Consider the following 27095-nt stretch of genomic DNA (forward strand, 5'->3'; position numbering starts at 1 on the left):
GGGGGGGGGGGGCGGAGGGAATGCCTCGGCCCAACTTATTCAGGGCCGGCAGCAGCATGAAAATCAAACTGGGAGCTTCCCCTCCCGCTTGCCTGTCTGCCTAACTCTGCTGTCTCCTCGATTGGTTGTTGTCAATAAAGAAAAACTCTACATGGGGCCATAGAGCTCTGCACGCCGCTGACAGTGCTGCTGTTCCTGCCCCCTATGGTGCAACTTCATGTTCAGGCAGGAATGGCAGTGCTGTTAGTGGCATGCAGAGCTCTACTACTACTACTATTTAACATTTCTAAAGCGCTACTAGGGTTACGCAGCGCTGTGCAATTTAACATAAAGGACAGTCCCTGCTCAAAGATCTTACAATCTAAAGGACAAGTGAACAGTTTGTCCGATAGGGGTAGTCAAATTGGGGCAGTCTGGATTTCCTGAAAGGTGAGAGTTAGGTGCCGAAGGCAGCATTGAAGAGGTGGGCTTTGAGCAAAGACTTGAAGATGGGCAGGGAGGGGGCTTGGCGTAAGGGCTCAGGAAGGTTGTTCCAGGCATAGGGTGAGGCGAGGCAGATTGAGCAGAGCCTGGAGTTGGCGGTGGTGGAGAAGGGTACTGAGAGGAGGGATTTGTCCTGTGAACGGAGGTTTCGGGCGGGAACGTAAGGGGAGATGAGGGTAGAGGGGTAGTGAGGGGCAGCAGACTGAGTGCAGAGTTTTTCTGCCAGGAGCTCTGCAGGATTCCTCAAATAGGTGTGTCTGCGGAGAACCACCTTGGACTTCTTTCTCTGGTGGCTTAAGTTGGGAGGGAGGATTGAATATTTGCTTTGTGGTGAGCTGTGTCTGCACAGGGCTTATGTTTATTTATTTGGAGCTAAAATCGCCTTAGTTGCAGAACCAAATCAAGGTGATGCACAATACATAATAGTCATATAATAAACAGAACTCCATTATAAAAATAGGACAGAAAATCACAACTATACAGCCAAGCCATTCACAAACTTTAGAAAAAGTCTGCCTATCAGTTACATCATCTGTATTGTCAGCTAACTCGGTGAAAGATGTAATTTCAACGCTTTAAGATGATCCTGACCTTAATGCCAATGGAAGATTGTTCCATAAAAAAGGGGACAAAAAATAAAATGCACTTTTTCATGTTGAGACCCAGTGTACTTGATTTGGGCTTGTGAAGACCAACCTATGATCATTTACTGGTCTAAGCATACAAGGAGGAGTATACGGGACAGTAAGTCTGGCTAGATATTCAGAGACACCAGTATGTAGTGCCTTATGGGTCAAAGATAGAATCTTAGCTGTATTTTTAGATTTATGGGCAACCAGTGAAGCTGTTAAATCAAAGGAGTAATACGATCTTGCCACTTAGCCGTACACAGGACATGAGCCTTACACAGGATTTTAAAAAGGGTTCTAGGGGTGGTACAGGAAATACAGACTGGTAAACCTGACATTGGTGCTGGGCAAAATAGTGGAAACTATTATAAGGAATAAAATTACAGAAGACGTAGACAAACATGATTTAATGGGACGGAGTCAGCATGAGTTCAGCCAAGGGAAGTCTTATCTCACCAATGTGCTTCATTTCTTTGAAGATGTGAATAAGCATGTGCATAAAGATAACCAGTTGACGTAGTGTATCTAGATTTTCAGAAAGCTTTTGATAAAGTTCCTCATGAGAGACTCCTGAGAAAATTAAAGAGTCATGGGGTAGGAGGCAAGGTTCTGGGGTGGATTAGGAATTGGTTACTGGACAGAAAACAGAGTAGGGTTAAATGGTCATTTCTTTCAATGGAGGAGGGTGAACAGTGGAGTGCCTCAGGAATCTGTATTGGAACTGGTGCTATTGGAACTGGTGCTATTTAACATATTTATAAATTATTTGGAAATTGGAATGACAAGTGAGGTGATTAAATTTGCAGATGATACAAAACTATTCAAGGTTGTTAAAACACGAGTGGACTGTGAAATATTGCAGGAAGACCTTAGGAAATTGGAAGACTGGGCATCCAAATGGCAGATGAAATTTAATGTGGAAAAATGCAAGGTGATGCACATTGGAAAGAATAATCCGACTCATAGTTACCTGATGCTAGGGGATCATCACTCAAGAAAAAGGTTTAGGTATCGTTGTAGATAATACACTGAAATCTTTTGCCTAGTGTGCGGTGGTGGATGCTAGGAATTACTAGTAAAAGGATGGTTAATAAGACCGAAAATACTATAATGCTATTGTATTGCTCCATGGAGCGACCACACCTTGAGTATTGCGTTCAGTTCTGGTTACTTTATCACAAAGATATAGCGGAATTAGATAAGGTTCAAACAAGAGCAACCAAATTGATAAAGGGGGTGGAACTCCTCTCGTATGAGGAAAGGCTAAAGAGGTTAGGGCTCTTCAGTTTGCAAAAGAGGCGGATAAGGGGAGATATGACTGAGGTCTACAAAATCCAGAGTGGTGTAGAACAAGTAGAAGTAAATCAATTTTTTTTACTCATTCCAAAAGTACAAAGACGAGGGGACACTTGAGGAAGTTACATGGAAATACTTTAAAAACAAATAGGAGGAAATTTTTTTTTCACAACGAATAGTTAAGCTCTGGAACTCTTTGCTGTAGGATGTGATATCAACAGTTAGCGTATTTGGGTTTAAAAAAAGGTTTGGACAAGTTCCTGGAGGAAAAGTCCATAGTCTGCTATTGAGACAGACATGGGGAAGCAATTGCTTGCCCCAGGATTGGTAGCATGGAATGTTGCTACTAATTGGATTTCTGCCAGGTACTTGTGATCTGGCTTGGCCACTGTTTGGAAAACAGGATACTGGGCTAGATGGACCATTGGTCTGATCCAGTATGGCTACTTTTATGTTCTTATGATTGATGTCTTTTGAGCTCATAATTGGAAATACCAGCATATAAACTACATTGCAGTAGTCCAGACGAGTATGTAATAATGGAAAATCCAAAAGCTTCGGGCAGCTCTTATCTTGTGAAGAGTATAAAAAACGTATTTTAACACCAACGAAATTTGTGGAGAGAATCTGAGTCTGGAGTCAATAATCACAAGATGATTGAACTGTCCCACTGGTTGTTCTGAAAGACCGAATAATACAGGTTTGATTGGGAGACGTGAGATATCCAGATGTCCAATGAGCTGTACTCAGCTTTTTAGTCTATCTCCATCTACTGTCCAACAGATACAATCCATGCATTCTGGACTGGCCTGGTTGGACTCAAGTGAAGAAAATAACTGGTATGAGCAAATGTTTTCATGTTTTATATTGATATAATGCAAATTTGGAAAAAGTACTACATAATAAGAGAACATTTTCACAATTAAATATACAAAATTATTCAAATGTACATATATGCCATAGAATTGCCAGCATTTTATAACCCTTGCTGCAGAATTTGCCTTCAGCTGCTGCATGAAACCAGAGGTCTTGCCTTGAGGTGCAGAAAGCTCAGTAGAAGGGGACAGCACAGTGGTACTGTGAGTGTATATGTATAGAGGTCAAGGCTGCAGGCTATAAGCCCCTTGTCCTCGTTAAGTAACTTCTAATTGCAGAGACCTTGGTGGAAGCGAGCTTTGAGAGGATACAGGATGCCAGACGGAGAACCCTGCTGTTGAAAGCCTATTCTGCGAAGAAGGAACAGGAGCGGGAGAAGCTACATGAGAGCAACTCCCGGCTGAGTCATCGAGTGGATCAACTCCAGGAGATGAGCAGGTAAGAATGGGCCAGTAGAGAGATGCATGGACAAGTGGGCCTTTGTAGCAAAGATTAACACATATGCTAAAAAGAAAACATACTGTGCAGTAAGGCTTTAATGTGTATATTAAGGTAATCCTTCAGAAAATTAGTGAGGTTGTACTAAAATTATTATGCATTCGCATGCAAATAACTGAGTCTTAAAGGTAAATGACAAGATATGTCTCAGCTGTTGATGTTAGCAAGCTATCCCCCTCTCTCCTTTTGGTTCTTCCAGATTTTTTTCTCTAGCACTGGATAGTCAGACTGAGCTCTGGCACTCTATTCTATCTGAAGCTTTAGTTTCCCTCTGAAAATTTTCTCCTAGTTGGTCAGTACGATTTAATTCTTGGTACCACATTGGCCTTCGCCTGCTGAAAAGGCAATATCGTCAGGCCGAACGTCTGTGGAAAAAAGCTGACAATGAACTTGATATAAAGAAATGTAAACAGTTACAGCGCGAATATAACTTAAAGCTAAAAAAGGATTTATTTCTCCAAACGAATAGAGAAATTTTCAAATCTAGCTAAAGAGCTGTATTCCATTGTATGTTAGATATCCCATGCTCCTAATGCTTAGGCATATGGCATAGAACTTTCTGTATTTTTTTCACGACCAAGGTTTCTGATCTGATAAAATCTTTTCCTCCTTCGAATCCTATAAGTCTAGCATCGGATAGGCCTGAATATAATGCAGGCACAACAACGTGGTCATTGTTTCAACCTCAAACCGTGATATCCCTTCAAAAAACAATTGCTACAATCAGACTGACCTATGAATTGTGTGATCCTTTTCCATCTAATTGGTTTACTTCCTGAATTACAGTGGGGGAAATAAGTATTTGATCCCTTGCTGATTTTGTAAGTTTGCCCACTGACAAAGACATGAGCAGCCCATAATTGAAGGGTAGGTTATTGGTAACAGTGAGAGATAGCACATCACAAATTAAATCCGGAAAATCACATTGTGGAAAGTATATGAATTTATTTGCATTCTGCAGAGGGAAATAAGTATTTGATCCCCCACCAACCAGTAAGAGATCTGGCCCCTACAGACCAGGTAGATGCTCCAAATCAACTCGTTACCTGCATGACAGACAGCTGTCGGCAATGGTCACCTGTATGAAAGACACCTGTCCACAGACTCAGTGAATCAGTCAGACTCTAACCTCTACAAAATGGCCAAGAGCAAGGAGCTGTCTAAGGATGTCAGGGACAAGATCATACACCTGCACAAGGCTGGAATGGGCTACAAAACCATCAGTAAGACGCTGGGCGAGAAGGAGACAACTGTTGGTGCCATAGTAAGAAAATGGAAGAAGTACAAAATGACTGTCAATCGACAAAGATCTGGGGCTCCACGCAAAATCTCACCTCGTGGGGTATCCTTGATCATGAGGAAGGTTAGAAATCAGCCTACAACTACAAGGGGGGAACTTGTCAATGATCTCAAGGCAGCTGGGACCACTGTCACCACGAAAACCATTGGTAACACATTACGACATAACGGATTGCAATCCTGCAGTGCCCGCAAGGTCCCCCTGCTCCGGAAGGCACATGTGACGGCCCGTCTGAAGTTTGACAGTGAACACCTGGATGATGCCGAGAGTGATTGGGAGAAGGTGCTGTGGTCAGATGAGACAAAAATTGAGCTCTTTGGCATGAACTCAACTCGCCGTGTTTGGAGGAAGAGAAATGCTGCCTATGACCCAAAGAACACCGTCCCCACTGTCAAGCATGGAGGTGGAAATGTTATGTTTTGGGGGTGTTTCTCTGCTAAGGGCACAGGACTACTTCACCGCATCAATGGGAGAATGGATGGGGCCATGTACCGTACAATTCTGAGTGACAACCTCCTTCCCTCCGCCAGGGCCTTAAAAATGGGTCGTGGCTGGGTCTTCCAGCACGACAATGACCCAAAACATACAGCAAGGCAACAAAGGAGTGGCTCAGGAAGAAGCACATTAGGGTCATGGAGTGGCCTAGCCAGTCACCAGACCTTAATCCCATTGAAAACTTATGGAGGGAGCTGAAGATGCGAGTTGCCAAGCGACAGCCCAGAACTCTTAATGATTTAGAGATGATCTGCAAAGAGGAGTGGACCAAAATTCCTCCTGACGTGTGCAAACCTCATCATCAACTACAGAAGACGTCTGACCGCTGTGCTTGCCAACAAGGGTTTTGCCACCAAGTATTAGGTCTTGTTTGCCAGAGGGATTAAATACTTATTTCCCTCTGCAGAATGCAAATAAATTCATATACTTTCCACAATGTGATTTTCCGGATTTAATTTGTGATGTGCTATCTCTCACTGTTACCAATAACCTACCCTTCAATTATGGGCTGCTCATGTCTTTGTCAGTGGGCAAACTTACAAAATCAGCAAGGGATCAAATACTTATTTCCCCCACTGTAGGACTACTTCCTTACAACCCTGTCAATAATTAACTCTAGTTTATCAACAGAGCATTTTCCCACAATATGGAAAATGGTTGTCATTCGCCCTGTACTAAAGAAATCAAAACTTGATCCTTCAATCCCTGCATATTATCGTCTAGTGTTCTACTTATGCTATATGTCAAAAATCCAAGAAAGAGTAGTTTTTATTCAACTATCCTCTTTCCCATAAAATATCCTGGCACTACAGGTTTCAGATCACGCAGTAATGATGGCATTATTAAATGAAATCTGCTCTCATCATGACACACATTCCATAATTCTTACAATCTCCCTTGACTTGTCCACAGCTTTTGATCTAGTAGACCATTCATTACTTCTTCCCCGTTTGTCTACCCTTGATATTAATGGTATAGTATTCAATTGATTTTCTTCTTGTCTCTCTAATCACACATTCAAGGTTGTTACACAAGATTCTTCATCGGATAATCGGCCAGTGCACTTTAGTGTACCCCAGGGTTCCATCCTATCCCCTCTTCTCTTTAATCTATTTCTGAGTCTTTGGCTTCCTTAATCCAAACAAAGGGAATATCTTCATATTTTTACACAGATTATGTTCTTCTCATTTATGCCACTAACCCATTAGTCTCCTTCAAGATTGCCTAGATTCAGTGGCTGATTGGTTTTTCAGCACACGAGGGAGGAGAGGACAAGAGTTATGTTGATTGGAGAGGGTTGTTGAGGGTGAGACACTTGAATAGGAAATTCCCACTCTATCTGCCCCAGGTAATTCACCATTTAACTTCAGTCCAGTTAGCACCAGAGACTTTCTGAGATAAATATGTGCACAGTATACTTTGGTTTTGTGGGGAATACCATGGATTTGCTGTGTCTGCAGTTTTCTAGCATTAATTTGCTAAATGTTTTACATAGTATATTAGTTTTGTACTGTGCATTCCAAATTTTTAATGAGTCATATTCTAAGATATTTTAAGCATGAGTTTTATTGCATAGACCAATGAGGTTGGGAATTTACTTTAACCAACATAGCTACTGGAGAAAGATAATTCAACCCAGTAGAAATCATAATAGGACATCTTAGACTGTGTGGAATATCAGTGCTTAACAAGAATATTTTACATGTTTCTACAGAAAGGCTAATGAGGAGGTGCTCCTGGGAGCACAGGCTCCTGATCCCAATCTCTCTGTCTCTTCTTTCTGTATTCTGGAGCCAGAAGTGCTGGTATGTAATTTTGTCAATGACACTTCCTTGAGTATCTGTTCTGTTAAGATTTACGGTCAATCTAGATCCTTGCATTCTGAGGGTGATCTTCCTGTGAAGTACTGTCACTTGGCCGAGATTCAGAAATGGGCTTTATTTTTTTTATTTTTTTAAGTATTGCCTGTCCAGTCTTATTGCATTCTTTGTTAGCTGATCTACATGTATTGTCTCAGCCTCTCCTGTTTAGGAAATAGTTGCAGGTCATATGTGTTTCAGCAGGCATTTGTATCTATATTATGGAGCCATTCTGGCCCCACTTTAGTTAAAGTATACTGGTGCAACCTTATTTTTAAACTGATGATTCCATATCATCAAGCTGATCAATCCATAGACTGGTGGGTTGTGTCCATCTACCAGCAGGTGGAGATAGAGAGCAAACTTTTGCCTCCCTATATGTGGTCATGTGCTGCCGGAAACTCCTCAGTATGTTCTCTATCTCAGCAGGTGGTGGTCACACACAGCAGCAGCAGCTCTGGCTAGGCCTCCAAGCCTAATTTTTAGGTTTTGTTGAGGGCTCTTTTGAGCAAGTGCAAACCTGGTGGTGCCAGGTCCCTCCTTTTCTCCCCCCCTCCCGCTGGCTCCGTTAAAAAAAAAAAAAAAATTTTTTTGAACGTCCTTAAAGGCGTTTATTTCGACGTTTATTTAAACGTTCATTGCAGCTACTCACTGGGACACCAGGTCGTTACAGCTCGGAGCGGAAAGCAGGTAATTTTTACCTTTTTATAGCGGGCAGGGGGTTCCCCGATTTATCTCCACGTGGCATATGGCGTCGGAGGGCGAGGGCGTAAAGAGTCGCTCCCCGGATCGCTTGGGCGCTTCTAGAGGGGATGCAGGGGTCTTAAAGCCTGATTCGCCCTTGTTGGGTGACAGTTTCGTGACCGATGAATGTCCCGGTCCTTCCTCCGGCGTGGCGGTTTTTCCCGCCATAAACGCCCATCCCCCGCTCCTCGCCTCCGCCATCTTGGCCGGCCACGCGGCTCGGACGGCTTCTTCTTGGGCCGCCCTTGAGGTTGGAGACATTAATGCCATGAACGCCCTTAATTTGGGCGACGGCACAAAAGCGGCTAAAGTTAAGCGCCGTTCTTCCCGTGCGGCTCCTTCGCGGAGTGTCGCGCCGGACGCCATTTTGGATGCGCAGCATGTCTCTCCCCCGCTCTTGCGAGCGCCGGTTGAGGGTGCGTCTAGGGCTGTTGCCCAGGCTGCGGAAGTGCACAGTCTGGGGGGTTTCTCCCCCGAGTTTGTTTTGCTGCTGCATCAGGCCTTCCTTATGCAACACGCTGCCCCCTCCCTCGTCTGGTAAAGAGGTTGAGGTTCCCAGAGGTAAACGCCCTCGGGTTGATTCCCAGGCCTTGGAGGACTTTGTCTCCTCCGATGTAGATGAGGGCAACGTATCTGAGGTCTCCCAACGGTCCTTTGCGGATTCCTTGGAGGAGACGGATCCCCGCTCGGATGGAGCGGATGACCCCTCTGCAGCGCGGCTTTTTAGCTCAGAGGATTTGCCCAACCTGTTGGTACAGGCCATGGACACTTTGAAGATTTCCTCTCCGGAGGACGTCTCTCCCTCAGCCCCTGTTGGCTCTGCCATTATGCTGGGGACGAAGCGCCCGCCTAGAACCTTCCACGTGCATGATGCCATGCACACCTTAATTTCGGCTCAATGGGATGTCACGGAAGCGAGCCTTAAAGTGGCTAGGGCTATGTCCCGCCTCTATCCTTTGACTGAAAGTGAACGTGAGGCCTATCTGTGGCCTACCGTGGATTCTTTAATCACTGCGGTGACTAAGAAAACGGCGTTGCCGGTGGAAGGTGGCACGGCCCTAAAGGACGCCCAAGACAGAAGATTGGAGGCGGCCTTAAGGTCGTCCTTTGAGGCAGCTGCTTTAAGTTTGCAGGCCTCAGTTTGCGGCTCCTATGTGGCCAGGGCGTGCCTGACTATGGTGCAGCGGGCTTCCCCCTCGGATCATTCCGTGAGGGCTGATTGGCCGGCCCTGGAATCGGGCTTAGCCTATTTGGCAGACTTGCTGTATGATGTCTTGAGGGCCTCAGTGAAAGGCATGGCTCAGACAATCTCTGCGCGGCGGTGGCTTTGGCTGAAACATTGGTCTGCTGACCACGCCTCTAAATCCCGCCTGGCTAGATTGCCTTTTAAAGGCAAGCTGCTCTTTGGGGTCGAGCTGGACAAAATCGTGACCGACCTCGGCACGTCTAAGGGCAAGAAGTTACCAGAGGTCAGGGCTCGGGCTAGTGCTCGTCCCGGTACCTCCAGAGGACGGTTTCAGGAAGCCCGTCGGTAACCGCCCGGGCAGGTCGGGTTCCTCTGCCCTCTCTTCCTTTAAGAGGAATTTCTCCCCCAAGCAGCATTCCTTTCGCAGAGACCGCCGTCCCGGAGGTGCTCCCTCCGGTCCTCCCCCAGGGTCTCGTACCCAATGACGGGGCCTTGGTCCACGCCCCAGTGCAGATTGGAGGACGGCTGTCCTCGTTTCTGGGCGAGTGGACCACAATAACTTCAGACGCTTGGGTGCTGGAAGTAATCAGAGACGGCTACAAGCTAGAGTTCTGTCGACCCTTAAGAGACGGGTTTGTACTCTCTCCCTGCAAGTCTCCGGTCAAAGCTGTGGCGGTGCAGCAGACCTTGGACAATCTGATCTGCCTGGGTGCGGTCGTTCCGGTGCCAAAAAGTCAGCTTGGCAAGGGGCGTTACTCCATTTACTTTGTGGTACCAAAGAAAGGAGGTTCTGTCCGGCCTATCCTCGACCTCAAAGGGGTCAATCGGGCCTTGAAAGTGCGGCACTTTCGCATGGAGACTCTCCGCTCTGTTATAGCGGCAGTGAAGGCAGGAGAGTTCTTGGCTTCCTTGGACATCAAGGAAGCGTACCTGCATATTCCCATCTGGCCTCCTCATCAACGCTTTCTGCGTTTTGCAGTCCTGGGACGACACTTCCAGTTCAGAGCCCTCCCGTTCGGGTTGGCTACTGCTCCGCGGACCTTTTCCAAAGTAATGGTGGTCATCGCGCCCTTCCTACGAAAGGAAGGGGTACAAGTCCATCCTTATCTGGACGACTGGTTGATCCGAGCCCCCTCTTATGCAGAGTGCGGCAAAGCTGTGGACCGGGTAGTTGCTCTTTTGAGCTCCCTGGGATGCATCATCAACTGGGAGAAGAGCCAGCTGCGCCCGACTCAGTCCCTGGAGTACCTGGGAGTTCGATTCGACACCCAAGTGGGCAGAGTGTTCCTGCCAGACAATCGGATTGTCAAACTTCAGGCTCAGGTGGACCAGTTCCTAGTAGCCTCTCCTCTTCGGGCTTGGGACTATGTGCAGCTGTTGGGCTCTATGACGGCCACGATGGATGTAGTGCCCTGGGCCAGGGCTCATATGAGACCACTTCAACACTCTTTGCTGCAGCGCTGGACTCCGATGTCGGAGGATTATGCTGTGCGCCTTCCCTTGGACCCAGCAGTGCGCAAGGCGCTGAGCTGGTGGATGCAGACAGACAAGTTGTCTGCGGGAATGCCTCTGGTGACCCCGGAGTGGATTGTCGTCACGACGGACGCTTCTTTGTCGGGCTGGGGAGCCCACTGCTTGGGAAGGACAGCGCAGGGGCTCTGGTCTCCTGCAGAGGCAAAGTGGTCTATCAACCTCCTGGAACTCAGAGCCATTCGGTTGGCGCTTTTGGAGTTCATCCCGGTACTGGTGTTGAAGCCTGTACGGGTCCTGTCGGACAATGCCACGGCTGTGGCCTATGTCAACCGCCAGGGAGGTACCAAGAGCGCCCCTCTAGCCAAGGAGGCTATGAATCTCTGCCAGTGGGCGGAAGCGAACCTGGAGCAGCTGTCAGCGGCCCACATTGCCGGAGTCATGAATGTCAAGGCGGACTTTCTCAGTCGCCATACCTTGGAGCCCGGAGAGTGGCAGCTATCTGCTCAGGCGTTCTTGGACATCACGAAGCGCTGGGGCCAGCCGAGCCTAGATCTGATGGCGTCATCGGCCAATTGCCAAGTGCCGCGCTTTTTCAGCAGAGGACGGGACCCTCGATCCCTGGGAGTAGATGCTCTTCTCCAACAGTGGCCGACACAAGAGCTTCTCTATGTGTTCCCGCCCTGGCCCATGTTGGGCAGGGTGCTAGGCCGGGTGGCAAAGCATCCCGGCAGGGTAATCCTGGTGGGTCCGGATTGGCCCAGACGTCCCTGGTATGCGGACTTGATCAGGCTCTCAGTCGACGATCCTCTGCGGCTGCCAGTGGAGCAGGGCCTGTTACATCAGGGTCCCGTGGTGATGGAGGATCCCTCCCCCTTTGGTCTTACGGCCTGGCTATTGAGCGGCAGCGTCTGAGAAAGAAGGGTTTCTCAGACAAGGTCATCGCCACTATGCTGAGAGCGAGGAAGCGCTCTACTTCTACTGCTTACGCCAGGGTTTGGCGTATCTTTGCAGCGTGGTGTGAAGCAGGCTCACTTTCTCCCTTCACTGCTCCAATTTCTTCAGTGTTGGCGTTCCTGCAAGAAGGTCTGGAGAAAGGCCTGTCGCTCAGTTCCCTTAAAGTCCAGGTAGCGGCTCTGGCTTGCTTCAGGGGCCGCCTGAAGGGTGCTTCCCTGGCTTCGCAGCCAGATGTGGTGCGCTTTCTCAAGGGAGTTAATCACCTGTGCCCTCCTCTGCACTCAGTGGTGCCTGCGTGGAATCTCAACCTGGTGCTAAGAGCTTTGCAGAAGCCGCCTTTTGAACCCTTGTCGAGGGCATCTCTGAAAGACCTGACGTTGAAAGCAGTCTTTTTGGTGGCTATCACTTCAGCCAGAAGAGTTTCCGAGCTCCAGGCGCTCTCATGTCGAGAGCCCTTTCTGCAGTTCACTGAGGCAGGAGTGACTATTCGCACAGTGCCTTCCTTCCTGCCCAAGATTGTTTCTCGCTTCCATGTGAATCAGCAGCTCTGTCTCCCTTCCTTTCGTAGGGAGGACTACCCAGAGGAATACTCTGCTCTTAAATATCTGGATGTGAGACGAGTCATCATCAGATACTTGGAAGTGACCAATGATTTCCGGAAATCGGATCATCTGTTTGTCCTGGTTGCAGGTCCTCGTAAGGGTCTGCAGGCTGCTAAGCCTACAGTGGCAAGATGGGTCAAGGAAGCCATTGCAGCGGCTTATGTGGCCGCGGGGAAGGTGCCGCCTATCCAGCTGAAGGCTCACTCCACTAGAGCTCAGGCGGCCTCGATGGCAGAGGCCGGATCCATTTCTTTGGAAGAGATATGCAAGGCGGCAACTTGGGCTTCGGCTCATACATTCTCCAAACATTACCGCTTGACTGTGGCTGCACGGGCGGAGGCCCGGTTTGGAGCTTCAGTGTTGAGGTCAGGGATTTCAATGTCCCGCCCTGGGTGAGTACTGCTTCGGTACATCCCACCAGTCTATGGATTGATCAGCTTGATGATATGGAAGGTAAAATTATGTATCATACCTGATAATTTTCTTTCCATTAATCATAGCTGATCAATCCATAGCCCCTCCCAGATATCTGTACTGTTTTTATTCTGGTTGCATTTCAGGTTCAAGTTTAGTCTTCAGTTACTTCAGAAAGACTTCGTGTTCAAGTTTTTTCACTTGGATTCTTCAAGAGTTGAGACGAGTTTGTGTTACAGTGAGCTGCTGCATTCCTCTCCCCTCCGTTTTACGGGGCTGGATTGAGACTTAAAATTCTGCCGGCACTCCCTCCCGCTTCGTGCGGCTGTAGGGCAGCTTTGTACCCCTCCCGCTTCGGCGGTGTTAGGGTCAGTCAGCTCCTCCCGCGGTTGCGGTTGCAGGATAAGCCAGATCCCCTCGCATCGGCGGGTGTGGTGTCCCTCCCCCGCTCTGCGGGGATGAGCTGGACGGATTCCCCTCCTCCACTTGTGTGGGGATGAGCTGGGTTAATTCCCCTTCCCCGTTTCGGCGGTGGTGAGCTGGGCAGAGTGTCCCTTCGTGGGTGTAATTCTCTAAGTGCTGAGTCCTGCGGATGGAGCTTGGATATCGACATACTGAGGAGTTTCCGGCAGCACATGACCACATATAGGGAGGCAAAAGTTTGCTCTCTATCTCCACCTGCTGGTAGATGGACACAACCCACCAGTCTATGGATTGATCAGCTATGATTAATGGAAAGAAAATTATCAGGTATGATACATAATTTTACCTTTTTACCTATGTAGTCAGTTTGTGATATTTATTCTTTGTCATTTGTTTTGTCATTTATTATGGCCTGTATGATGGTTATTTGTGTTTTTCTGGACCCTGCCTAGATAGTGTGGGATATATTTTTAAAAATAACAAAATACACTTTAGGATACCCTCCTAGATCTAGCACCCTAACACTGTTTGCTGCATGTGACATTTCAGTGGTGCATGGACTAAAAGTTTTCTCTTTATGCTATTGGCTTCTTGTTTGCTGCTGTTACTATGGGGCTCATTTTCAAAGCACTTAGATTCACAAAGTTCCGTAGGTTACTATGCAACTTTGGAAGTCTAAATGCTTTGAAAAATACGCCTCCACGTCTTCAATTGCATTATGAATTCTCAAGGTGCTTTTGCAAGATTGAGCTCCATCACCTTAAAACAGCTTGAAAAACTGGTGGTTTTATGACAGCTGATACTAGCTAAGTTTACCATGGTATTTTTTCACTGTTTCTCCCCTTTCTCCTTGTCTTCTTCTTTCCTCCTTCCCCTGCTCATCTTTAATGGTACAAAGTGAAGAAAGTCTTGTGTATTGTAAGCGCCCATATTTTCTCTGTTTCTACATTAATATGTTCATTGTTCTATCCTCTTCCTTCACCTTTAGTGAGGGTGAAAAACTTTGGGTTGTATAAGCTGTGGACTAGAACAGTAGTTAATAATGGTCTGAGACCAAGAAAGAGGAAATGGAGTTGGGATATGAAGGGATGGCTTAGCACAAAGATTTCTAGCAGCTGTTAGAGGGCAGCCATTGGATGTGTTTACTCCATAAGCTGCCATTGAAAGAGTGACACTTCAGGAAGTTCTCATTCTTGCTCTTACCAATGTTTTCCTAGATTTCCCTGTTAATTTGCATATATTGCCTGCACCTCTTTTGTGGAGTTTTGAGGACATTGTTCTTTTAACATTTTTTTTTTCCTATTTTGTACTTGATTCTGTTAGCGAGATGTGAAGGAAGCCTGCCAGATGCGTTTTCAGTTCCTGAAAAGCCTCCATGATGACAGTGTGGCGGGGAACCTCCAGTAAGACCCTAAATACCCTATTTTGCCTTTTTCAGTCTATTGAATAAATATTCTGGTTTCTTTCACTCTATGCCACTGTCCTTTCTCACTTTCTTAGTAGTAGTGTGAGCGAAGAGCTGCGTAGAACATCGCACCAGCAGTGGCTGAGCGTGGTGGAGGTAAGGCCAGTTCTGTAGTGTTGCTATGATGCTTGAGGCTACAGCCATGTAGAATGCTCTGGTAGCTGCAGTATGGTTTTTGCATAGGCTGTGTGAACACACCTCTAGACCAGCCTTTTCTGTTTATCAAAGCAGAGTGTAATGTGTACAGATCAAATAGAAACTATTGTGCAAGTTGTGAGATTTGGCAGGCATGTGACAATACATGCATTTACATGGATATCAAAGAACTGATGATATATTTGATGCAGAGTACATGTATGCTGAACTTTGACATTGGGAAGAAAATCATTGGTGGAAAAGAGAATGCAGGTTTATAATGTTGATTCCTTTGTGTGTAGAACATCCTGAGTGCCCATGCACCTAACCACATCCTAGCGGCCCTGGAACATCTCGCACGGCAGAACACATCGGAGCTTCAAAAGCTCACATCAAGCATGGACATTGATCACGACATCCAGGCCCTCAAGTAGGTGCCATTATGCAGAAGTATAATAGCTTGTGGGTAAATGTAACAGGTGAACATGGGGAGAGCTGTTTTCATAGTGATTTTTTTTGTGGATAAAAAGGATTTTGCCACCTTATATTGGCTGTCTGAAAATTGATCATTGCCCACCTTGTGTGGAGGAATTTGGCCTACTTTTTCTTAACACCAATACTATGGAACAACCCCCTCTCCCCCTTTCATCCGTTCAGAATTACAGTATGGTTGAAAACTCATTTCCTTCCAGACCTATCAGCAGGTGGGTGGAGACTGAGAACTACAAACTTCTGATGGAGCCTATAAATTAGCTGTGCAGACCCCTCCCAGAGTCAGCAGGTGATGGAGGTCCGAGCCTGTATAATCTCGAATGGTCTTGTAGACCTGGGGTTCCTAGTCCTAGGAAAAAAATGTTATTGGGGTCAGAAATGTTTGTAATTCATTCTGCTCGTAATTTCTCTGCTTCTGTCCCAGGTCTCCTTCTTAGCTGCTGGTTGGGGCTGTGGCCCATTTTATTTATTTATTTACTATGTTTGTATCCCGCCTTTATCTAAGGCGGGTAACAATTGTGAAATACATAGATACAAGGTCTTAGACAATATTCACATATATAGTTTGAATACTTGACACATACACGGTCTTAGACGATATTGACTTAGTTTGACTACTTAGACATACATAGTCTTAAATATTCACATGCAAAGTTTTAACTATTTGTTACATACATGGTTTTAGACAATAGTCATACGCAATTTTATAGGGTAGCATTTGCTGTTATGTGGTGAGCAAATGTGATCAGATGAGTGGGTGAATCTGGTAATAAGAACAAGATTAAGAAAGGAGTTGGATAAATCATCCAGCGGCTTGTAATGTGTAAATTAAGAATGGGTTTAAACAGGTCTTCATGTGGCTGAGAAGGCTTTTACAAACAGATGCGTTTTTAGTAACCATTTGAATTGTCGGGTGTCTTCACATGCTCTCAGGTACATCGGTAGAGCGTTCCGCAAGGATGGGACAGCGAAGGAGAAGGCTCTTAGTTTTGTCTTAACATAGTTATATGATTTGTAGAAGGTAAACATAGTTGATTGGATGTCTCGGATCTTAGCGTTTGTTTTGGTTGGTATGATGGCAGGGCATTTCGGAAGTAGGTTGGGACTGCCCCAAATATATGTTGATGCGTCAGCACAAGAGACTCTGTATGGTACAGGGAGCCAGTGCAGTTTTTTTTTTTTTTAATGTTAGTGATGTATTCGGATTTTATCTTGCAGCAGCGTTTTGGATGACCTGTAGAGCTTGCATTCAGGAAACTGGTATGCCCAGAAATAGTGAGTTGCAGTAATCAGTTTTTGTCAGTACCAAGCTCTGGACAATCATTCGAAAGTCAGATGGTGTTACTATGCCTTTCAACTTGCTTAACATGCGTAGTTGAAAGAAAGATGTTGAGATTATATGGTCTGTGTTTTGGGTTTTTTTGCATTGTCAAATTGATGTCTAGGAAGACTCCCAGCTTATAGACAAAGGACTTCACAGTTGTAAGTTCTTTGAGCAGGGACTGTCTCTTTTTGTGTATGGTGTACAGCGCTGGGTATGCCTTGTAGCACTATAGAAATGATAAATAGTAGTAGTAGTTTCTCACCTTGATATTCAAACATTGTCGGTGGAGATGGGTCAGAGGTTCTGCAAATATACAGTATTTCTGTCTTTGCAACATTTAATAACATTTTTGCTTGTTTCATCCAGCCAGGAAAAGCTAAAGCAGCTAGGGCTCTTCAGCTTGGAGAAAAGACGGCTCAGGGGAGATATGATGGAGGTCTATAAAATATTGAGTGTCACTACAATAGTAGTTCTGAGTAATTCCATCCAAAGAGGATTCCAAAAACGATGTAAGATTCAAATTGTCCACCTGTTGGCCCCAAATGGGCTATCCCATAGGTCTTCCCGAGTTCAGTATATACTGAACTTGCCTAATAGGGGGCAATGAATCATTAGCTATCCCTAGGACCTAAATTAAGAATTTTTTAACCATATCCACCGGTGCAATCAAGGAAGACCTGGGGAAATTGAGCAATCTCAGACATCTCCTAACCTGGTTTTCCAGGTATTCCAACTGACAATGTAAGAAATTCTTGCCCTTATCTGAGGCTGATCCCAAATTCTCTGAAGTCCGAACTTTTAACTCCAAATTTTCCAGTTTACAGGACTGCTGGGCAGTTGCTTGTGCTTTGGAGCAAGACAGCTTCAGAAATCATTTATGCTCATTCATCTTGATAAGCAATTTAGTATCCATGACTGATTAAGGCCTTCTCTGTTGCTGAGTCATCAGCTTTTTGCTACTTATTGGCCACACTACTTTATTCTTTTCTAAGGGAGACTTCTGCATTTCCCTTCTAGTGGTCCAAATAGTTGATCATGTTTTTAGCTAAGGCACGACACTGTTTCTTCTCTTATCTTTTCAACTTCTCCAGTATTTTTATAATGGTAGTCCTCTTCTCTGCGCTTACCTAGAAATGGGCTACTTGCCTTAAGCAAGTATATTCTCAGGACCTTTTGTTGAGTCTTCCTTGGCTTTCCCTATCTCTTGTTCTGCTATGGTAGTCCTGCCCTATTTGGGAGACTGCTTTGCAATATTCCATTGGTCTGGACTTTTCTAGTATGAATTAAAAGGAAGGAGAAACACCAGACCAGTCCAGAATCTCTCCTTGTCTGACTTTTCGTTCTGTGCTGTTTTGCATTTTTTTTTATTTCAGAGCTTTGAACTCCTACTTTTTTTCATGCATCTCTTATGATGTCCCACATCTCCTGACTCAGTACTAATTGTAAATGGTAAGCTGCTATCTGGGCAGATGGCATACTATTTTGAAACAAATTGCAGCCAATCTTATCAAGTTTCCTGGGATCCTTCACTGTAGGGGATTGGAATGTGATCAAGAGTTTTTGGCCTTTTTTGAGAGCAAATTCAGCTACCACTGATTGGAGGGCAGCTGTGCTCTGTTGTTCCCTTTGCAGATTGTACTTTGCATAAAAAATGGTTGCAAACAGGGTACACTGACATATAAAGTACATAAGTATTGCCATGCTAGGACAGACCGAAGGTCCATCAAGCCCATCATCCTGTTTCCAACAGTGACCAAACCAGGTTACAAGTACCTGGCAAGATCCCAAGCCAGTACAATACATTTTATGCTACCTATCTTAGAAATAAGCAGTAGTTCCTCAGCGACCCTCCAGACCGGTCAAGACGCGTGGGTTATGTCCTCCTACCAGCAGAGGGAGACTGAGAAAACACTAAATTTTTGAAGCCTGTATATATAACCTGTGCAGAACCTCCACTAGCCAGTATTTTCTCAGTCTCAGCAGAGGTAGCAGTTGACAGCCTGTGCAGTCTCCAATAATCTGGTGAGGTAGTTTGTCATTGGGTCGTAGGATTTTTTCCTTCCAAACTTTATTCTGGTGCAGTACCCTGTATGTGTGTGTAAAAAAAAAAAAAAAAAGTGCTTTGGGGCCCTGGGTCTGGTGGGGCCCAGTTTTTCCCCCTGGGGTGTTACACCTATGTTTGGGTCCCTCCCCCTGTGCGGCTCTCTATTTCTGTTTGCTTGGCAGCTTTGTGCCTCGGCTGCTTTCTCAGTATTGTAGCCTTGAGTGCCTTACAATTTCCAGATGCCAGAATTAGAGTACTGTGCCTTTAAGGTCAGTTATTCTATTTCGTTTTGCTTGGCAGCTTTGTGCCTCGGCTGCTTTCTCAGTATTGTAGCCTTGAGTGCCTTACAATTTCCAGCTGCCAGAGTTGGAGTACTGTGCCTTTAAGGGCATTTATTTCTTTATTTTCAGCGGACCGAACGGGGGTTTCGATTCCTTGCTGGAACGAGAGAGCAGCGCTTTCTTCAGTGCTTTTGCAGTGTGAGTGAGTTTTTGGTTTGGCGCGTTTGCGGAACAGCTTTTCCCTTCCCTCGTGGTTTATGGCGGCCCAGCTCCTCCGATGTCGCGCGTGCTCGTGGTGAGGGGTAGAGGCGCCGGGTGCTCAGTGTAGCTTTGCGGTGCACCTATAAAGGTGGCTGCGGCACCCCCCGACTTGATCGCGGAGGGATCGATGGTGTCGGGAGTCTCCGGGTCAGCGGGAGCGTAGGCAGGGCCGCTGTCAGCGGGAACAGTTTCGGCGGGAACAGCCGCCATCTTGAGTCTGACGCGGCCCGTGGAGCCAGCTGTTTTTGGGCCTGCGGCCTCCGTTTTTGGCACAAAAGGGCCTAATGACGGTCCAGGAATGGTGGGCTTTCCTCCAGATTTTGTCTGGACACGGTATCAGGCCTGGAGATCGGGACCCCCCCCCCTAATTGGAAGAGGGGGCTATTTCCGTCTTGGCTGAGAGACCACGGTTAGAGTGGTCAGAGGACAGGCAATGTTTTTCTCCTGTAGCTGCAGAAGCTGTGCTTAGTGATCTGGGGGAGTCAGATGGAATTGACGGCTCTCAGGAGCAGGATTGGTGGATTCCTGGAGAGGATCCTTCAATAGTGCGGATTTTCCATAGAGATGAGCTGTCAGAACTCATAGATCAGGTGTCGTCCACCCTTCAGTTTGGTCCTGAGGTGGCTTTGGGGGAAACTGTCCAGGATCCGTTGGTGAAGGGCATTCAGCGTCAGGCGTGATCCTTCCCTATGAACAAGGATCTCCGGGAGATGATTTGTCAGGAATGGGATTTGCCGTGTAAGGTGGCAAAGGCAATGGCGAGGCTTTATCCCCTCCCTCAGGATGATAGGGATTCCTTTAAGGCTCCCACGGTAGATGCAGTAGTGACGGCAGTAATTATAGCTATGGCTATCCCGGTTGATGGAGGAACGGCCCTCCGTGATCCTCAGGATAGGAAGTTGGGATCTTTTCTCAAGCGTAGTTTTGTTTTGTCGGCTCTAGCCCTGCAGGCCTCGGTTTGTGGGGGTCTGGTAGCTCGGGCATGTTTTCGTTGGGCTGAGAAGCTCCTGGATGATTCGGTAGATGTTGGTTCTTCTGGGGGTCAGGAGTTAGCCGACTTGGACATGGGTTCATCCTTTTTGTCTGAGGCTTTTATGATTTGTTGCCTACTTCAGACAAAAAATATGGCTATGGTTGTGGGTCTCTGCCACTTAAGGGAGCTATGCTCTTTGGAGAAGATTTGGACAAGTTAGTGTGAGGTCTTAGTGATACCAAGGTTCTATGGCTTCCAGATTTTCGGTTCAAGGCAGGGGCCAGAACTAGTTCCTCTCGAGGACTGTTTAGGGAGGCTCAGCGGTATAGGCCGGGCAGATCGAGTGGGACCTACCCCTAGCTGTCTGTTTGTCTGTCCAATTTAGATTGTAAGCTCTGTTGAGCAGGGACTGTCTTTTCATGTTAATTTGGACAGCGCTGTATAAGTCTAGTAGTGCTATAGAAATGTTTAATAGTAGTAGGACCTCTAGGGGTCGGTTTTTCCAGTGCGTACAGTTCTTTCGTGAGAATCGTCGCGGAGGGCGTGGCTTTTCCGCAGGAGGTTAGTATTCACGCCGCAATTCCCAATGAAGGTGTGCGGGCTCAGGCTCTGGTGCATGTTGGGGCTCGGCTGAGTCTGTTTTACCAGAGCTGGGCCCAAATCAGGTCAGATCAGTGGGTTCTCAAGGTGTTTCGAGGCGGATATGCGCTGGAATTCGAAAGCTGTTCTCCCGAAGTGTTTCTGGAATCCCTCTGTCGGTCTTGGAGCAAGAGGGCAGCAGTGAGGGACACTCTGCGGTGGCTGCTCGCGTTGGGAGCCGTGGTTCCTGTTCCTTCAGATCAGCAACGCTCAGGGTGCTATTTGATCTATTTTGTGGTCCACAAGAAAGAGGACACTTTTCGTCCCATTTTAGATCTCAAAAGGGTCAATGCGGCACTCAAGGTGCCCTCTTTCCGGATGGAGACGTTGCGGTCGGTCACTGGTGCGGTCCGGAAAGGAGAGTTTCTCACTTCCCTGGATTTGACGGAAGCTTATCTTCACTTTCCTTCGTGCAGCCTTTTGGTTCCAAGTTACAGGGTCTGATTTGTCGGTTCCTTGCAGAGAAGGCGCCGACGGCCCGTACTTATCATCAGGTCCTGGGCCTGATGGCGGCGACCATAGAAGTAGTTCCGTGGGCCAGGGCGCACATGCGTCAGGTACAGTCAGCTCTGTTCAGTCGTTGGTCCCCTCTGTCGCAGGACTTGGAAATGTGTTGTCCGCTGTCGGTGGCCCCTCGTCTCAGTCTCCGCTGGTGGCTCAACCCGCGCAAAATGGGAACAGGAATGCCGTTGGAGTCCCCACAGGGGCTGGTAATGGTCACGGATGCCAGTCTGCAAGGTTGGGGGGCACATTGTCTCGGTCAGGTAGCTCAAGGCCGGTGGTCTCGGGCAGAAGCAGAGTGGTCCATCAACCGGCTGGAAACTCGGGCCATTCGGGTGGTGCTCCAGGCCTTGACGTCGGTGGTTCGCCACAAGGCAGTCCGAGTGCTCTGTGACAATGCCATGGCAGTAGCATATGTCAACCGTCAAGGGGGGACGAAGAGCCTTGGCGGCGCAGTTGAACTCATCTTCAGGCTCTCTTGGCAGCGCATGTGGCCGGGGTAGGTCACATAGATGCAGATTATCTCAGCAGGCACACTCTAGATCCCAGAGAGTGGTCTTTTCTTCGGTCAGTGTTCCAGTGAGTTGTGTCGGTCTGGGGACTTTCGGTGATCTTAGGGCAACGGCTCGCTATGCGCAAGTTCAGAGATTTTTTTTTTTCAGTCGCTGAAGAGACCCTTGAGCGGAGGGAATCGACGCTCTTCTGTTGCCTTGGCCTCGGGAGTGACTGTATGTGTTTCCTCCGTGGCTGTTAGTCGGTCGAGTAATATAGCGCATCGAACATCACTTCGGTTGGGTGATTCTGGTAGCTCCGGATTGGCAGCATCGACCATGGTACGGAGACCTGGTGCGGTTGGCAGGGGCGGCGGCCCTGCCTTTGTTGGGATCAGTTCTGTGTCAAGGCCCGATAATCATGCCGGATCCGGCTCGGTTTTCGCTTATGGCTTGGCTCTTGAGCGGCACAAGTTGAAGAAGAAGGGCCTTTCGTCCAGTGGCTTTGCTACGATGTTGAGTTGCCGTAGACGATCCACTTCCTTGGCGTATGTCCGGGTTTGGAGAATCTTTGAGCACTGGTGTGAAGACCATCGAGTTCGGCCGTTTCGCTCTTCGGTGGCGGAAGTTTTGGAATTTTTGCACGATGGTGTTGATAGGGGTCTGGCCTTGTCTACACTGAAGGTTCAGGTGGCAGCTTTGTCATGTTTTCGTGGGAAGCTTCAGTGAAAGTCCTTCGCGTCTGTGCCTGAGGTAGTGCGTTTTTTGAAGGGTGTTAAGTTGCTGCGTCCACCTCAGTGACGGATGGTGCCTCCGTGGGATTTGAAGCTAGTTTTGGATGCTTTGATCAGGCCTCCGTTTGTGCCGCTGGTATCGGCATCTTGTAAGGATTTATCTTTAAAGACGGTCTTGTTGGTGGCGATTACTTCAGCACGGAGTGTTTCAGAGCTTCAGGCTTTGTCTTGTAGGGAACCATTTTTGTCCTTTCTGAGGGAAAGGTTTCGTTGCGGACGGTGCTTTCCTTTTTTGCCCAAGGTGGTTTCCGAGTTCCATGTTAATCAGGTCATCTCTCTGCCAGTGTTGGGTGATATGGCTGGAGATTCGGAGCAGCGTGGTATTGCCAAGCTGGATGTCAGGAGAGTTTTGAGTTATCTCTCTGGAACTCAGGACTTCAGAGCCTCTGACCGTTTGTTCGTTCTTCATGGTGGCCCAAAGAAGGGTGCAGCGGCTCCTAAGGTGACCATAGCACGGTGGTTGAAGGAGGCGGTTGCATCTGCTTACTTGGTGAAGAGTCCTGTGGTGCCTAGGGGCTGGTCTGCTCATTCCACTAGGGGAATGGCAGCCTCGTGGGCGGAGAATAGTATGATTTCTCTGTTAGATATTTGTTGGGCTGCGGTTTGGTTTTCGTTGCATTCCTTTGTGAAGCATTATAGGATTCCTGTGCATGCAAAGGACGAGGTGCGCTTTGGGGCAGCAGTTTTGACCTCTGGCCTTAGTAGGTCCCTCCCGTAAGTTAGTTACTGCTCTGGTACGTCCCACGCGTCTTGACCGGTCTGGAGGGTCGCTGAGGAAGGTGAAATTAGATCTTACCTGCTAATTTTCTTTCCTCTAGACCCTCCAGACCGGTCAAGAGCCCGCCCTGTCTGTATTGGAGGCCAGGAGGTGTGTTTGTTGGATAATTCTTGGCTGCTGTAGATTGTTTCTCTAATTGCAGACTGTTTATTTCTGTTTTGTGATAGGAGTCCGGGACAGGTAGGGCTCTTCTTTGATAGTCCACCTGTAGAAGCCCAACTGTTTTATCAAAGGCAAAGGAACATGTTTCCGTAAGAGCAAGCGGAAGATGTTTCTTGTTTTTGCAGTTTACTGTGACCACGTACAGGGTTGCTAGTTGTTGTTAGTGTTTTTTTGTTTCTCTGCTTTGTCAGGGTTATACTGGCTAGTGGAGGTTCTGCACAGGTTATATATACAGGCTTCAAAAGCTTAGTGTTTTCTCAGTCTCCCTCTGCTGGTAGGAGGACATAACCCACGCGTCTTGACCGGTCTGGAGGGTCTAGAGGAAAGAAAATTAGCAGGTAAGATCTAATTTCACCATTTTCCCCAAATCCATTTTAATAATGGTCTATGGACTTTTCCTTTCGGATGCCACCCAAACCTTTTTTAAACCCCACTAAGCTAACTGCTTTTACTACATTCTCTGGCAACGAATTCCAGAGTTTAATTACACGTTGAATGAAGAAATATTTTCTCTGATTCATTTTAAATTTACTACTTTGTAGCTTCATTGTGTGCCCACTAGTCATAGTATTTTTGGAAAGAGTAAACAAGCGATTCACGTCTACCCGTTCCACTCCACTCATCATTTTATAGATCTCTATCGTATCTCCTCTCAGCCGTCTTTTCTCCAAGCTGAAGAGCCCTAGCCACTTTAGCCTTTCCTCATAGGGAAGTCGTCCCATCCCCTTTACCATTTTTGTTGCTCTTCTCTGTACTTCTAATTCCACTATATCTTTTTTGAGATGAGGTGACCAGAATTGAACACAATGTTCAAGGTGCAGTTGCACCATGGAGTGATACAAAGGCATTATAATGTCCTCATTTTTGCTTTCCATTTCTTTCCTAATAATACCTAACATTCTATTTGCTTTCTTAGCTCCCGCCGCACACTGAGCAGATCCCTTTCCTGGTCGGTGACTCCTAATGTGAAACCTTGCATGACATAGCTATAATTTGTGTTCCTCTTTCCCGTATGCATCAGTTTGCATTTGCTCACATTAAACGTCATCTCCTATATAGATGCCCAGTCTCATGAGGTCTTGTAATTTTTCATAATCCTCTTGCAGTTTAACAGATTTGAATAACTTTGTGTCGTCAGCCAATTTAATTACCTCACTAGTTACTCCCATCTCTAGATCATTTATAAATATGTTAAAAAGCAGCGGTCCCAGCACAGACCCCTGGAGAACCCCACTATCTATCATTCTCCATTGAGAGTACTGACCATTTAACCCTATGTTCTGTTTTCTATCTTTTAACCAGTTTTTAATCCACAATAGAACACTACCTCCAGGTTCCTCGAGTCTTTCATGAGGTACTTTTGTGAAACACCTTTTGAAAATCCAGATATACAATATTGACCAGCTCACTTTTATCCACATGTTTCTTCACCCCTTCAAAGAAATGTAATACACTAGTGAGGCAAGGTTTCCCTTCACTAAATCCATGTTGGCTTTGTCCCATTAACCACACCTCGCCCACGCCTCCAAATGTCGTATTAAGACCACCCCTTTTCACTCATTTAATACCTTCTTATTTCGGGTTTGTTTTAGGCTCTGCAGACAGCTCGAGCCCCCCCTCCCCCACCCCACTGCTATTTTTTTGCTGTTGGGCTAATTTCAGCACTCACTAAACAAACAATTTTCACACAGCAGGTCGCTCCTTAGAGGGAACACTGGTGTGACGAGAAGGAAGATCAAGCAGTTTACTGATCTTTCCAGGATTTTCCAGGCTTTGATTTGTTATTCTGGAAAGATTTTGTTCACTGAGAGTGCTTCTACATTCTTGGGCACTTTGAGGTGTTTCAAAATGTGTAGAAACTCCAGTCTAGAATGGGGATCCTCCAGCCTCTAATATTTCGGTTGCTGCAAAAATCACTGAAAAACTTGTCTTTTAACAAATTTCTTGCTTTTTTTTTTTTTGGAGGGTCACCCTATTCTTCACCCTCGTCAAACAAGATTCCTTTTCTAATCACAGTACTGAAACCACTGCCACTTGTCTCGTTAGTGAGCTTCACTCAATTCTGGATAGGGGAAAGATGGCACTTTTGGTGTCATTAGATCTTTCAGTAGTATTTGATCTGGTTAGTCACTCTTTTTCTCCGTCTTCAGTCTATTGGGATTCGGGATATTGTTCTTTGATGGTTCACTTCATATTTGTCTGATCATTCGTTATTAGTCTCTACTAAATCTTCTATATCTGTCAGTCCCCCTCCACTGTGGTGTTTCAGGGACGTGTTCTGGGTGACTTGTTAAAGGGGGGGTAGGGCACTGGTGTATGGAGGTGAAAGGGAAGCAGGAAATGTGGAAGAGTTTGTGGTGGTGCAAGGCTATGAGTGGATAGGGATATGGCCGGTGGTCAGGAGTCTGGTGGGGCACTGCTGCCTAGAGAACTGCTTCGGTGAGTGTGTGGGGAGGGGATGCCTGGTGTAAGTAGTGCCTCACACATTAGCAAGCCAAGGCAGGTGCGAATAGCTGAGGATGCAGAAGCTTCTCTGAACAGACCGTAGGATGTGGCTCGTGCAGCGCTTAGCTGCCTGTCGATTTGCATGGAAGAAATATGGAAAAAGATGGTCCAGGGACAGGAGGGGAAGAAATCAAAATCAAGCATTCAAATGTTTGGCCTGCTTCTCCAGATAGTGGTGTAGACATGAGTTAGTTACTGTCAGTGGCCTATGAGTTTAATGGTGATGGTAGCAGCTTTTGTACTGGAAGGTTAGCAGAATTTTATTTAAATAGTATTACCCCATTGTCATTGTGTCCCTAGTTTTCAGCGGTAAATTAAGCTCTCATTCCTCAGTCCTTAATGTTGGCCAAAAAGCCGAGAATGGATCCTCTAAGCATAGCTCATATCTCAAACCCTGCACTTGGCCAAAGAAAACCCCAGAGTTCTCCATTTTTATTGGCATATAGGTAACAAACTGCGAGCCTTGGTAAGGTAATAGGGGCAGTGGAACATCATTTTGATTGGAGGGACCAAAGAAATCAATTTCTAGCCCCACCTCAAAACCCTCTAGTTACTGATTCTGTATTTGGTAAAATATTGGTGGAGCCATAGACCCAGTGGCCCACCCCATTTCACTGCCTATTATAATAGTTTATCAGTAGTTTACAGGGAGTGTGCGTTGGGACGTCGGTGGAGGGGAAACCAGGGAGGAAACAGACAGTAAGTGAACATTGACAGGAATTGAGCGACACTCTCCGTTTGTATGAGTGATCGATCACGTGCTCACTTTTAGAGGGAATACTGCTTCACATCCTTGTACACGCCTTCATTTTCTCATGTATTGACTATGCTGGTATTTCACAAACCCAAATTTGTCATCTTCAGACACACTCCAAAACTCAGCTGTTCATCTTCTCTTTCGTTCCAAGAAGTTTGATCACATCACCCCACTTCTTCCTCTCCAGCTGCACTGCCTATTGCTTTCAGATTATGGTTTAAGATCCTAGTCTTCACACATAAGGCTGTACATTCTGGTATT

The 27095-nt window shown here is 46.6% G+C and overlaps 1 protein-coding gene across 4 annotated transcripts in view; it reads left to right on the forward strand.

Moving 5' to 3' along the window:
• HAUS5 (HAUS augmin like complex subunit 5) overlaps nt 1-27095 on the forward strand; it is a 245600-nt gene that overhangs the window by 47947 nt on the left and 170558 nt on the right. For 3 of the 4 annotated variants that reach the window (XM_030212334.1, XM_030212333.1, XM_030212335.1), the window contains exons 7-11: nt 3563-3722; nt 7292-7382; nt 14556-14635; nt 14733-14793; nt 15135-15262. In XM_030212334.1, the coding sequence (XP_030068194.1) occupies nt 3563-3722; nt 7292-7382; nt 14556-14635; nt 14733-14793; nt 15135-15262 (520 nt within the window). The remainder of the gene's footprint in view (nt 1-3562; nt 3723-7291; nt 7383-14555; nt 14636-14732; nt 14794-15134; nt 15263-27095) is intronic. The other variant, XM_030212336.1, reaches the window with a different exon arrangement.

Source organism: Microcaecilia unicolor, chromosome 8 (assembly GCF_901765095.1).
Source record: "Microcaecilia unicolor chromosome 8, aMicUni1.1, whole genome shotgun sequence".
Lineage (NCBI taxonomy): Eukaryota > Metazoa > Chordata > Amphibia > Gymnophiona > Siphonopidae > Microcaecilia > Microcaecilia unicolor.